General features: G+C 45.2%; 1 protein-coding gene across 1 annotated transcript in view; it reads left to right on the top strand.

Moving 5' to 3' along the window:
- The window catches only part of LOC127440462 (XK-related protein 4-like), a 136,359-nt gene extending 124,246 nt beyond the window's left edge, over positions 1–12,113 (top strand). The window contains exon 3 of the mRNA XM_051697044.1: positions 9,599–12,113. Within this exon, the coding sequence (XP_051553004.1) occupies positions 9,599–10,551 (953 nt within the window). The 3' untranslated portion in view covers positions 10,552–12,113. The remainder of the gene's footprint in view (positions 1–9,598) is intronic.
- Positions 12,114–14,859: the final 2,746 nt, after the last annotated feature.

Genomic DNA, 14,859 nt, shown 5'->3' with positions numbered 1-14,859 from the left:
AAAACTGGATTTTACAGCCAAAATTTGTGTTTTATGTATGTATGCTTATGAAAGTATTGCCTTGTTCCTTTCGAGTCATCTGTTTTAAATTCAATTGCGATTCATCAGAGCGCTACATGAGTGACAGAGTTGCTGCCTATGTAGAGCGTTCCAAATCAGTTACTTATAAGGTTTTTAATTGCAGTTAGAATTCTTTTATTGAAGGCAGCCTAGGTGGGCACTGGGCAGCAAGGCAGCGAGGCAGCTCACTTGGTCTTGGAACAGAGCTATAGTGTATTTATTGAGAGTCCATGTTTAACAGCTTAACTACTTGTTTGTGAATCCCAGTAATAATTCAAGTTTTGACAAACAGATAGACTGCAGTCTCTCTGACTTAAATAAAAATTATATTCACCTTTATTTGGACACATATTACCACATCTTTGCACATTCATCATTTCACAAGAGGACTCTTTCAATTATTCATTGCAGAGGGCCTCAATGGTGTTATCTTAGGAACGTGAGATGCTGCATTTTTCACTGAGTGCTAATCAGAAGAATCAGAATCAGCTTTATTGCCAGGTATGCTTACACATACAAGGAATTTGTCTTGGTGACAGGAGCTTCCAGTGCACAACAATACAATATAGCAACAAGACAGAGATAATAATACAAAATAATAAAAAAATAAATTAAATACAATTTTATATATATATATATATATATATATATATATATATATATATATATATATATATATATATATATATACACACACACACACACACACACACACACACACACATGCTGTGCAAATACAAATGGCATCTGTGTGGGTACACAACTGAAAGGAACTGATTGGCACTGAAGCTTCTGCTTCTCTGCTTGCACTACATTGTCTTAAAGGATGATAAAAGGCATTATGTTGTCTTGTTATGATTTGGGTATGAATATCAGCAGTGCTGGGAGGTGAAATTGAAGAGAATATTTACACTTGGTATTAATTTATCATTAATGATAGTGAGCAAACAAATACATTCAAAGTCTATCATGGTTTCTTTGAGGAACAAGCGAGTGTTAGAGTTAAAAGTCTATTTTTTTCTGACAGGACAAAGAGACATTTTATTATGAATATGTGAGAGCCATATACTGCCTGCATAGAACTCCACATGAAAGACATTTGACCTGCAGCTCATTATAGAAAAGCATACATTAGTGATGGACAATACCACATTTTTTAAATACCTGATCTGATACTTGATTTAATAAGTACTGTCAAGGACAATGACAATGACATCGATATCGATACTCAATACTTCTATTAAATTGAATTTTTTGTGATTTCTATGGATACAAGGGGTAATTATAGCCAGTAAGTAATAATAATTAGTTATATTTAAAAGCTATGATCATTACAATAACCTATCATAAAGTAATATTAATTAGGCACATTTAATTTCATTGTTATTTAGTAGAGTGGAAAAACGTCATGGTTACTTGTGTAATCTCTGTTCCCTGATGGAGGGAACGAGATGTTGTGTCGATGTACTGACACTAGGGGTCACTCTTGGGAGCCCGAGACACCTCTGGTCTTTGATAAATGGCCAATGAAAATTGGTGAGTGGTATTTGCATGCCACTCCCCCAGACATACGGGTATAAAAGGAGCTGGTATGCAACCACTCATTCAGGTTTTACGCTGAGAAGCCGATATAAGGTCCAGCCATTTCAGCGGTTAGTTCAGCATTGTGGCAGGAGGGACCAACGTCTTGTTCCCTCCATCAGGGAACGGAGGTTACACAAATTACCATGACGTTCCCTATCTGTCACTCACTCGACGTTGTGTCGATGTAGTGACACTAGGGGTCCCTATACGAAACGCCACAATTGGCTGAACTGTGTTACGTGAACTGGCGGTGTGTGGTGGGCAGACTACTGTGTGCCTCATAGCCAGCACACCAGGTCAACATGTAACCTCCCCCAACATAGTTATGAGTGTTGAACAGCCCTTTTTGGGGACAAGTCGACTACCCAAAGGATAGAGACAGGCTTAACCCAGTCGTGGCCTCTTTCCCCCTTCTTTTTTTCCACTCCCTAAAAAAGAAGGGGGATTATCCGACTGGGCAGCCAGGTCTAGTCGGGGGGTGTCCCTCCCAAGGGGAAGACACAGCGGAGACCACACCTCGCCCAAAGAGAGGGGGGATATTTAAGTGGAAAAATACGTCACATGGCCTTTCCAACCATGTGGAGAGTCTTCAAGGTAGATCCTGCCTAATGGGGGAGGAGTTACTACAAACATGGAGACTGGGGCAGAGGGGCTCTGCCCAAGGAAGACGCAGTTTGCCAACAGGGAAATGAATTAGCGGAAGATATATATTGCATGGGGTTAGCCTTACAGGGAACTGCCACATGAGGGGCACCTACCCCAGAACAGGGCTCTTAGTTAGTGTGTGTACTGGGCCGGCAGCGAATCTCTCCGAAAACTCGACTGCCACAGGGCTCGGAGGAAGTCAACCAGGGAACAAACTTGTGAACACTACTGGGAATTAATGGCGCACGTCTTCAGCTCAAAAGGAGGTGGAAGGCACTATGTGCAAGCGATACACCTGGCCGGCTATCCCGGGCTTATCCGCTTGTGTTGCGTGCCACTACCTGGGATGAAACCGATTCCACCCGGAGGTTGTAGAACCTTGCACAGGTGTTGGGTGTTGCCCAGCCCGCTGCTCTGCAAATGTCTGTTAGAGAGGCACCCCTGGCCAGGGCCCAGGGAGCCACTACACCCCTGGTAGAATGGGCTCGTAGCCCTACCGGGGGCGGCATGTCCTAGGTGACATATGCCATAGTTATGGCATCAATGAGCCAGTGGGCGATCCTCTGCTTGGAGACAGTGCTTCCTTTCTGCTGTGCACCAAAGCAGACAAAGAGCTGCTCAGAGGCTCTAAAGCTCTGTGTGCGATCCAAATAGATGCGTAAAGCGCGCACCGGACACAGCGAAGACAGGGCTGGGTCTGCCTCCTCCTGGGGCAGAGCTTGCAGGTTCACCACCTGGTCCCTAAAATGGGTGGTGGGAACCTTGGGCACATAGCCCGGTTGGGGTCTCAGGATCACGTGAGAGTAACCCGGACCGAACTCCAGGCACGTTTCGCTGACAGAGAACGCTTGCAGGTCACCTACCTTCTTGATGGAAGTGAGCGCCGTCATGAGGGCAGTCTTCAAGGAGAGTGCCTTAAGCTCGGCTGACTGCAAAGGCTCAAAGGGGGCTCTCTGTAGACCCTGAAGGACTACAGAGAGGTCCGATAAGGAAACGAGGCGCGGTCTGGAGGGATTCAGCCTCCTGGTGCCTCTTAGGAACCTGACGATCAGGTCGTGTTTCCCTAAGGACTTACCATCGACTGCGTCGTGGTGTGCTGCTATGGTGGCAATGTACACCTTCAAGGTGGAAGGGGACAGCCTCCCTTCCAACCTCTTCTGCAGGAAGGAAAGCACTGATCTGACTGCGCATCTCTGGGGATCTTCGTGACGGGAAGAACACCACTTAGCACACAGACGCCACTTAAAGGCATACAGGCACCTCGTAGAGAGGGCCCTAGCCTGAGTGATCATGTCTACCACCGCAGGTGGTAGACCGCTTAGGTCTTCCACGTCCCATCCAGGGGCCAGACATGGAGATTCCAGAGATCTGGTCGCGGGTGCCAGAGTGTGCCCCATCCCTGAGAAAGAAGGTTCTTCCTCAGGGGAATTTGCCAGGGGGGAGCTGTCGCGAGAAGCATGGTCCGAGCACCACGTCTGGGTGGGCCAGTAGGGTGCTACCAGGACAACCTGCTCCTCGTCCTCCCTGACCTTGCACAGGGTCTGTGCAAGCAAGCTCACTGGGGGAAACGCATATTTACGCAGGCCAGGGGGCCAGCTGTGTGCCAGCGCGTCTATGCCGAGGGGGCCTCAGTCAGGGCGTACCAGAGCGAGCAGTGGGGAGGATTCTTGGGAGGCGAACAGGTGCACCTTTGCCTGTCGAATCGACTCCAAATCAGCTGGACCACCTGAGGGTGGAGTCTCCACTCTCCCCTGAGGGTAACCTGTCGTGACAGTGCGTCCGCTGTAGTGTTGAGGTTGTCCGGGATGTGAGTGGCTTGCAGCGACTTGAAGTGCTGCTGACTCCAGAGGAGGAGACGGCGGGCGAGTTGTGACATCCAACGAGAGCGCAGACCGCCTTGGCGGTTGACATATGCTACTGTTGTCATGTTGTCTGTCTGAACTAACACGTGCTTGCCCTGGATCAATGGCCGAAACCTCCACAGGGCGAGCAGAATTGCCAACAACTCGAGGCAGTTGATGTGTCAATGCAGTCGCGGCTGCGTGCCCATTACAAACAGCACCCCAGCCTGTTTTGGAGGCGTCTGTCATGACCATGACGTGCCTGGAGACCATTTCTAGAGGAACGCCTGCCCATAGAAACGAGAGGTCGGTCCAAGGGCTGAAAAGACGGTGACAGACCAGCGTGATGACCACGCGATGTGTCCCGTGGCGCCTTGCCCATCTCGGGACTCGAGTCTGGAGCCAGTGCTGAAGCGGACTCATATGCATCAACCCAAGCGGGGTGGCCACCACCGAGGATGCCATATGCCCCAGGAGCCTCTGAAAAAGTTTCAGTGGAACCGCTGTTTTCTGTTTGAATGCCTTCAAACAGGCAAGCGCCGACTGGGCGCACTCGTTCATAAGGTGCGCCGTCAAGGAGACTGAGTCCAACTCCAAACCGAGAAAAGAGATGCTCTGAACTGGGAGGAGCTTGCTCTTTTCCCAGATGACCCGAAGCCCTAGTCGGCTGAGGTGTGAGAGCACCAGATCCCTGTCTGCGCACAATATGTCTCAAGAATGAGCTAGGATTAGCCAGTTGTCGAGATAGCTGAGAATGTGAATGCCCACCTCCCTTAACGGGGCTAGGGCAGCCTCTGCGACCTTCGTAAAGACGCGAGGAGACAGGAACAGGCTGAAAGGGAGGACTTTGTACTGATACGCCTGACTCTCGAACGCAAACCGCAAGAAGGGTCTGTGTCGAGGAAGGATCGAGACGTGGAAGTACGCATCCTTCAGGTCTACCGCCGCGAACCAATCTTGATGCCGGACGCTCACCAGAATGCGATTTTGCGTCAGCATCTTGAACGGGAGTCTGTGTAAAGCCTAGTTCAGTACTCACAAGTCCAAGATTGGCCGCAACCCACCGCCTTTTTTCGGTACGATGAAGTAGGGGCTATAAAACCCCTTCTTTATCTTGGCTGGAGGGACGGGTTCTATCGCGCCCTTCCGTAGGAGGGTAGCGATCTCCGCGCAAGGTAGCAGCATTTTCGTCCTTCACCAAGGTGAAGTGGACACCGCTGAACCTGGGCGGATGCCCAGCGAAGTGAATCGTGTAGCCGAGTCGGACGGTCTGGACCAGCCATCGCTACGGATTGGAAAGCACAAGCCACGCGTCCAAGTTCCGCGTGAGGGGGACCAAAGGGATAACGTCATCGGACGTACTGGCAGGTGGGGCCTCGCGGCGGGGCGGAGCTCGAGGTGCCACACCATGTCGTGGCCGTGCTGAGTCTAAGGACATCGAAGCACTTACCTGGCTCCTTGTGACCACCCCCGGAACAGCCTGGGACGGGGGAGGAAGAGGCCTGTCCTCGTGACCCGTGGAGACTGTCACATCGGGGGTGGATTTGTGCCACAGCTGGGCGCTCAGGGGCGGAAGACTGCTGCTGGAGCGCCAAACCTGCCAAATAGAGTGGTGGACGGTGGTCGTGATGACGGCCGTGCACACCGGATACGTGACCCAGGGAACAAGTAAACCGCTCTTGCTGAACTCTTGAGTACTGCAGCCACTTGGGCATGCAGCGCAATTAAATGCAAAAGGTAACAAAAAGATGGAGAGATCTGCTTACCAGCTCCAGAGCAGCGGGTTTCGTCATCCCTGGGTCGCCCGTCTCAAGGCCGCTTTGAAGCCTTTCATGGGTTCTGGGCGGCCACGAGATGGGTGGCGTCTGCTGTGGGCCGGGCCGAAGGGGCGGGCTGCGGCGGAGCCGGTGCAGTCACCGCAGGGGGACGTCCTTGGCAATGAGTAGACGGGGTGCGGGATCTTGAGCTGCGCCGGGGCAGGATATGCCGGCTAGCATCCGTCTACTGCTCCACTGTCGAGAACAGCTGGGCAAAGTCCTTGACAGTATCACCGAATAGGCCAGCCTGGGAGATGGGGGCAGCAAGGAATCGTGTCCTGTCGGCCTCACCCATCTCGACCAGGTTGAGCCAAAGGTGGCACTCCTGGACCACTAATGTGGCCATCATCCACCCGAGAGACCACGCCGTGACCTCCGTCGCTTGGAGAGCGAGGTCGATTGCCAAGCGCAGTTCCTGCATCGATCCCGGGGCGTAACTACCCTCGTGCGGTTCCTTTGGCGCCTTGGTGGACTTGCAGGAGAGCCATGGTGTGCAGGGCGGAGGCAGCTTGTCCAGCGGCACCGTAGGCCTTGGCCGTCAGAGACGACGTAAACCTACAACACTTGGACGGGGGCTTTGGGCATCCGCGCCAGGTGGCGGCGCTCTGCAGGCATAGGTGCACCGCGAGCGCCTTTATCCACCGGGGGATTACCGAATAGCCCTTGGCCGCCCCACCATTGAGGGTAGTGAGGGTGGGGAAGCTGAAAAGATCGGGACCTGGCAGTAAAAAGTGCCTCCCACGACCTTGTCAGCTCTTCATGCACTTCCGGGAAGAAAGGAATGGGGGCGGGGCAGGGCGGGGCATGGCTTTGAGCGGTGCCGTGAGCCCAGGAACCAATCATTGAGCCGCGAGGGTTCAGGGAAGAGCAGAGGGTTCCACTCTAGCCGACACTCGCGGCTGCCCAGGAAAGCATGTTGTCATCTCCGCATCAGCCTGTGACTGGGCAATTGTCCCCAAAGGGAGGAGCCCAGCTGAGGCTTCCGACTGGACGAGCCCGCTTTCCGATGCTGCGCTCAAGAGCTCATCACTTTCGCGGGCTCCGAATAAGAGGTCGAACTCTCCGTGAGACGAGCCAGCGGACTCATCCGGAAGCCCGATCGGGGCAGACGAGCGCGCTGGGGAATGGGAGGTCCACGGGGGGATACCCAGCAGAGGTGGTCCCATTGGGGTCCCCAAATCGCCCCCAGTGCTAGCCGCGCTGTCTTCATACCCGTGGGTAAAAGGACCGAGGCGGGGAGCCTCTGGGGTGGCTTGCTTTCTTACAAAGGCGAGCCGCGACCGCATCATTGCCAATCACGTCCTCGCAATGAGAACATGACCATCCACGAACACTGTCTCCGCGTGAGCAGTGCCCAGACACGAAAGACAGTGACCGTGACCGTCAGAAGGCGAGAGATAACGAGCACAACCAGGAATAACACACAATCGGAAAAGCATCTTTAGAAAGACACGTCTATAAAAAGACGTTCCCTGTCTGCTGCTCTTTTAGAGAAATATACTCTTTTAGAGAAATATACTCTTTTATTTCTGCCAAAGTGCCCAGGGGCATTCTCTGCATTGCACCAGTGCAGAGGGGGGAGAAGCCGCTGAAATGCGTCGTCAGATCCAGCAGAGGTGAATGAACAGTCGTGGGAATTCAGCTCAGTGAGCATGACCGTTCGGCTCCGAAGAGAAAATCTGAATGAGTGGTTGCATACCAGCTCCTTTTATACCCGTATGTCTGGGGGAGTGGCATGCAAATACCACTTGCCAATTTTCATTGGCCTTTTATCAAAGACCAGAGGTGTCTCGGGCTCCCAAGAGTGACCCCTAGTGTCACTACATCGACACAACTTCGAGTGAGTGATAGATAGGGAACTCCACGATAATGTTAAGATGAGGAGAAATTTCTAAACAACATGCTAACACAGTTTATTTTTTCCTAAATTAACTTTAAAAAATGCTATCGATATTATTATGCAAGGATCATATTCACTTGTTGACTTCTTTTCCCAAGATACAGTTCAATCGGTCCACCTAATTTAAAAATAAATAAAATGTTTGTTTTGTAAAAAAAAAAAAAAAAAAAAAAATGTGTAAACAATATATAGATGGATAAGATGGACGGACGGACGGACTGATTGATAGACACTTTTTTTCTTCCAGTGGGAATGGACTGGACAGTATTTGTAATCTTTTTATTCTCTGTCACTCACTCATGGCAGCCAATTCCAATAGAACAGTGTGTCACAGCTGTAAAGACAGATTTCTCCTACCTGTAGTCAATGCTGGCACCTTTACTGTCCTCCATCCAATGCAGTTAGCTTGTAAAGCTCTCTCTGTCAAACACAACTCAGTGCTGTTTATTGGATAAGATGATGTATAACATCTTACTCAATGAGCCAGAGAAGAGTCTTAAATGTGAAAATGTTGCTGTTAAGCAGAAATCCAAGGAGCTTGTTTTTCCTGAATTAAGCAATTTCACATAGGCCACAGTGCTGATTGCCAATGTAATTTTGATTTTATATAAAATTTGGGCCAGTTAGTGCATTGTTTTTTTTTTTTTTCACCGGCGATAGTAGTTCCACAAGAAATATAAAATTAAGCTCTGCATTTCGCCAAGCAATGCACAGACTGACAGGTCTGGAACACCGAGAACACAGACAAGTGAAGTGGTACACACTGAAATATTCCAGTGCTATGAAATATTAGCACTATTTGAATGGCACTTCTCCAATCAGATTAGAGTGCCGGAACTAACTGTTGCATTGGAGAAAATTAACCATATCTTTTGAGTAACCATTTATCAGCTTTGATTAAGTCCAAAGCTTGTAAACCTCAGTATGGTGTGACACAGCAGAGGATATGAAATCGCAAAAAGATTTATTTCAGAATGGCTGCATGTGACGCAATGACTGTGGCTGGAACACAAGCCATTGATGGACAATTCCATGCACAAACTGCTCAATTAGCCCTCTTCCGACTATCCTCCAGACTCATGGTAGATGTAGTAATGTGATAAACACATTTGCATGCCTTGGTGAGCACTTCTTATTCCAGGTTTTAAACCAGTGTCCCATTGTATCTGGGCAAGAAGTGCTTTACATGTCAGGCTATGTTTATGACTGGTTAGCATAAAATGCACTACACCCTTAAGGTGCAGCTAGTACTATATAGTACTTTATTATTCTATAGTACAATACTGTTTTGCATACTGCGTATATATGGCAGGGTTCCGCTGCATTCAGAATTGAATTCCATTTGAATTCCTGAATTTAAATTGAATTCATAACTGAGGTACTAAACAGGATGCAGACTAGTAATTTCAAATTATGGAAGTAAACTGTAATAAAATTCAAAGACATACATAAAAAAATAAAAAAATAAAAATACTAAAATGAGTGATTATTGATTTTTTTTGCTTGTCTCCAAACAAAATTCCTTTTTTGTGTGACTATTAAATTGTTAAAGTCCTCTTCCTGTTATTCCAATTCAAATTCCAATTGTACATTTTGTTAGGTGTGGCCAGTTCATGAATTAAAAGGGTGGCAAATATGAAATTGTGTTTTTCGGCAATAATGTTATAATAATGATAATAATATGTATACAGTATAATAATAATATAATAATAATGTTCACCAATAACCAAGACTTCTCTGCATTATTTCAGGGATGACAGCGGCTGCTTCTCTGGTATCTCTGGCCTGGGCTTTGGCCTCCTACCAGAAAGCCTTGCGTGATTCCCGTGATGACAAGAAGCCCATCAGCTACCTTGCAGTCATCATCCAGTTCTGCTGGCATTTCTTCACCATCGCTGCTCGGGTGGTGACATTTGCTCTCTTCGCCTCCGTGTTTCAGCTCTACTTTGGCATCTTCATCGTGCTCCATTGGTGCATCATGACTTTCTGGATTGTGCACTGCGAGACTGAATTCTGCATCACCAAGTGGGAGGAGATTGTCTTTGACATGGTGGTAGGCATCATCTACATCTTTAGCTGGTTCAACGTGAAGGAAGGACGCACCCGCTGTCGTCTCTTCACCTACTACTTCATGATCCTCCTCGAGAACACAGTCCTGAGTGCATTGTGGTACTTGTACCGCTCACCGGCCAGCACGGACGCCTTTGCCGTTCCTGCCCTCTGCGTCATCTTCTCCAGCTTCTTCACCGGAATTGTCTTCATGCTCATGTACTACGCTTTCTTCCATCCCAACGGGCCACACTTTGGCCGCTCAGCCAGCTTGGTCCAGCTAGAAGACCCAACCGCTACCTTCACACTGCCCCCAGAGGGTGCTACCAACTCCCTGCGCTCCAACCGCGGAGGCACACTGGCCAGGGACGTTGATCGTGAGGCCAAGTACAGCGAGCGAGATGGCTGCGTGCCCGTCTTTCAGGTGCGACCCACTGCCCCATCTACGCCATCCTCCCGCACCCCCCGCCTGGAGGAGACAGTCATCAAAATAGACTTGTGCAGGAATCGCTACCCTGCCTGGGAGAGGCATGTGCTGGACAGGAGTATACGGAAAGCCATCCTGGCCATCGACTCCTCCCCTACCCCACCCCGTCTCCAGTATAAAGACGACACACTGGTTCAAGAGCATCTGGAGTATGAGACCACCTTGTAGCCTGCGTTTTGGAAACACACATACACTAAACAACAACATGAACATTGAACAGATTACCATCCACTTTAATAAACAGCAGGACTGTGGCAATAAAGTTCCTAGCCCTCCCTTTGGAGTACATAGCATCCAGCCATGATGTTGATTGTCATGGACAAAAGAACATGGGCACAATGTATTTCTGGCTGGAGAAATAATCAAACTTTTTTAAGCCTTTCTCTTTTTTCATTTAATGTTATGTTTTCTTTTTTATTACTTCTGTCTTGTCAGGGAATATCTTGGTTTCTAAAACATCATTGCACTGGCTAATATGGACCACTAACCCCTCAATCCTCCTATCCTCCTAATACTCAAGAGTCAATCATCGTCTCCAAACTGCAGGGTAAAGGAGAAAGAACCCTTGTTACATGGCTTTACCAGTCCTCAGTCAGTTACGAACTTCTCATAAGTTTGTTTCTTTCTTAGTGAAGGCTGTTCCCTTTGAAACTTTGCATCACCTGCATTTTAACATTATTCCACAGAAACAGGATTTAAACTTCAAGGATGTATGGCTACCTATCTACCTAAACAGTGTTCCAAATTTCATGTTGATGGTACAAATCTCTGATTAGACTTGATATGTCCTTGTCCAGGGTGTTCTCATCAGCAGTTCTCTACCAGTGCCAAAAGTTCTGCTCACACTGACTCCATAATGAACTGTGGTTCTATACCACAGTATGTGTATATAAACAGTTCAGCATTTCAACCATCTACTTGAATCCTGTACAAAGAAAACTGAAAAAGTATGCGATCATAGCACTGAATCCAAGCCACTTGGGACAACGAAACAGGTAGAAAGCAAGCTTGTTTTGTTCTGTTCAGGAAAAGGCAATGGGCCAAGAAAACACTTCCTGGCAGCTCCCTCCAGCCTCATTCACCTCATAGAACTGGGCTGATAAGGATCTGTCTGATTCACAGCAAACACACATGCACTGAGAAAGTTGGGGACACAATACATGAAAGACAGAGGTCGCCAGACTGCACTCATCAAAACTTGGATGAACTTCACCTTCTATGTTAAAGATACAGTGTTCTTCTAGACTGGGTCAGGTTTTGGGGCCTGTATTTGGTGTGTGCCTGTGTTTGTGTGCTGTACATCTCCAGTAATGTGTGTGTGAAAGCATGTATTGACTATAAACGGGGTCACCTTCCATGCATCCGGAAAGCCGCTGAAGTTGTGCTATTCAAAACTCTACAGTGCATCCAAGTCATCATCTACAATGTTCACAGGTCTCTTCAATTCCTGACTCACAGTCTACAAATCAGAGGTGTCAAGGATAAGAAGTCTGCAAAGAGCACATTAGCAAAGAGCTAATTTACTCTGAATGACGCTCCAGGCCCAATCATTACACAATCATATCTCCCTAAAAGAACACTGTATCTTTAAATCTGCCAAAAGCATTTTTTTTAAATACAAAAGTGTTTCTGTTCAGTTGCAAGTGTTTCTTTATGTAGAATATCTAAAGGCATTTATGGAGATATGTTGAAGGTGTGGACAAAAAAAAAAAAAAAAAAAAAAAAAACAAGCACAAGACTTGTCACAGGAAGGATTATAGGAATTCTTCAGTTATTGTTACACCTGAGTTAAGAGACAAGGTAAATACAGTGGAAATTTCACTGCGATAGAAGGTAGATGTGCCTGTTGTGGATTGTTTATGATTTTGAAAGTGTGAAAAAAGTGTTGTTTTATGTGTGACATGATGTCCAAAATGTTTTATATTCTTTTGATGTTTTCTTTTGATTTTTGATGGATTTAAACGTTTCTTATAAAACAGTTGATTTTAGGGTGCACATTTTCACTTAATGCCATTAACTGTGTGGAGATGGGTGACATAGGCTGTTTAGATTAGTTTTACTCAGTATAACAGGTTGGTTAAATTTGAACTATAATTTGGTTTTATTGAAACTTTGAAATGCTCCTGAGATATTTGTAATCAATGTCCTACCATCAGTGGCGAATAAACTGAAAGTTTAGTTGTTTTAGCCCACGGCTATCTGCAGACTTGCAGATAAAGAGCCTAACTGTTACAAATAAATAATAATAATAATAAAAAAGAAAATGGAAAATAAAAAAAATGAATACATTTAGATGAGATCTTATTAGTCTATAACCAATACCACAGTGAAACGTAGACCTGTATATTTTAGCTATTTTGCTACTTTTCTATCTTGTCAACATTTTTTCCCAACGTGTCTTATACTTTAATTTTTCTGTGCGATGGATGATGATGATGACAGTACTTTGACTCTTGGCAAGTTTTTACAAATAGCCCTCTAATATAATCCTCTGTAGTCAGAGCACACAAAAAAAAAAAAAAATAAAAAATAAAAAAAAATTGTCTTAGCACACTAATTTGGCAATTTTCACATCTAAATTGCTGCGCCACCTACACAAGACCATTTTTGTAGAAAGACAAGTGATTGATAGCACATCTCTGTGATATTACATTCCGTGATCTTTCAAAAGCCACCTTTCTCTCTTTATGGGCTATCAAATAATACATTGGAATAGCATACTACCTTACTACTCTTACTATTGCTGCAGTATATAGTATGCACACTGTGCACAGTATGTACATTTTCTGTTGGCAAATCAAATGAACTATTGCAATACATTTGCCAAAATTTGCAGTATACAACAGAGCGCACTGTGGAATTCTGTACTCCATAATGCAATGCAGTTGACTGGAGGTAATGTCAGCCATGAATTTAAACAACTTGCTTGATTCATTATTTGATCAGACCACCAAAATGAATACATTTTAAAACAGAAGTGGATTAAAAATGTGAATTAAACTTTTTTATTTTATTTCCAATATCATAACTGGAAACTTATTGAATCAAGCATGCAATGCGATGAGTCCATGTGACAAAAATGTCGCATCCTGTTGTTTGAAGTGTTTACCGTGGAATAATGCCAACTGATTCACTTACCTTTTTTTTTTAAATAGTAAGCAACATATGGTGTATACTGTGCATTATTCAGTAATTAGTAAGCTAGAATACCATTCAAACATAGTCGAACATATTTTTTTATTTCAGTGATACCCTAGGCATGCTGCATACTGTTTTGGTTTATTTTATTAAGAGGAGCATCCTAATGGCAACATTAGATATAATCTGTTTAAAGTCATACCATGTCTCTGTCAGTGACTTTCAGTGATATTTTCTTTCAGCAGCAATCATCAGTGCGAGTTTACTTGTCAACATTCATCTTTACATCCAGCAATTTATGAGGTACGAGTACTCAATAATCTTTTAATACTGGAATATTCCATGAATTTAAAACATGAAATGCATTGTGTCCAGTACATGTAGAATGAATCAAGGTCTTCAGGCTTTAGCTGTCAACAATCTAAAGACTTACAGTCCAGACCGATGTTTTGAGATATCTGAATACTGCGTTGTCAGAGTCAAGAAGTAAGAAAATCATTGGCCCCCAAAGGTTTTTGAACACTTAGATTAGACTTATAAATGTATGAATGTCATTGCATTAAATACAGAATATAAAACCAAGAGACATCTGCAGACAACTAACGCTATACGTTTTCTCAGAACTAACTTCTAACATTTTTTGCAAATACTTATAATCAACTGGTATAAAGGTGTTTTTAGAGGATGGAAGAATTCAGTTCCCTTTAAGTTCATACAAGTGTCCAAGTGTGAAGTTCATCACATTAAATTTTGACATGTTCCACTCAGTTTTATTATCATTAATAAAAACTAAAACAAAAACTGAAATCAACTGAAATGATTGGAAAAAACCGAAACTAAATTAAAATAATTTTCATAACTCCAAAATAAACTAAAATAAAATAAAAATTACCTTGAATTAATTTCAACTAGGGTGAGTATGGGCAGAGTGGGAAACTTTAAATTATGATCCAGATGCCACGTAACCTGACATTATACCTTTAGAAAGCTTAGGGTGTCTCCTACCTTAGCCAAAAGCAAAAATGAAGAAATACTCAACACTGGGAAGAAGAATATTGGAGAACCCCGTTGACCAAATCCCAGATTTGTTTTCAGGCAGTTTTGGTGAAGTGGGACAGAGGAATACAGAGATATCTACAAATCATTCGAAATACATTTTTATATTTTCTTACTTTCACATCATAAATCATCATATGCAACATTTACAAACATTGTCAACAAAAATTTGCCTTAAATTTCTGTCATTTTCTTTATAATTGCATTTCCCAACGGTGGTCATCTGCCACACACACCGATGTAAAATTATCAATTGCAAATCTCAAAAAGTTAATTGTTTAC

Source organism: Myxocyprinus asiaticus, chromosome 5 (genome assembly GCF_019703515.2).
Source record: "Myxocyprinus asiaticus isolate MX2 ecotype Aquarium Trade chromosome 5, UBuf_Myxa_2, whole genome shotgun sequence".
In the NCBI taxonomy this organism is placed as follows: domain Eukaryota; kingdom Metazoa; phylum Chordata; class Actinopteri; order Cypriniformes; family Catostomidae; genus Myxocyprinus; species Myxocyprinus asiaticus.
The sequence above is the reverse complement of the archived record's forward strand: the minus strand, read 5'-3'. Positions and strand labels throughout refer to the sequence as shown.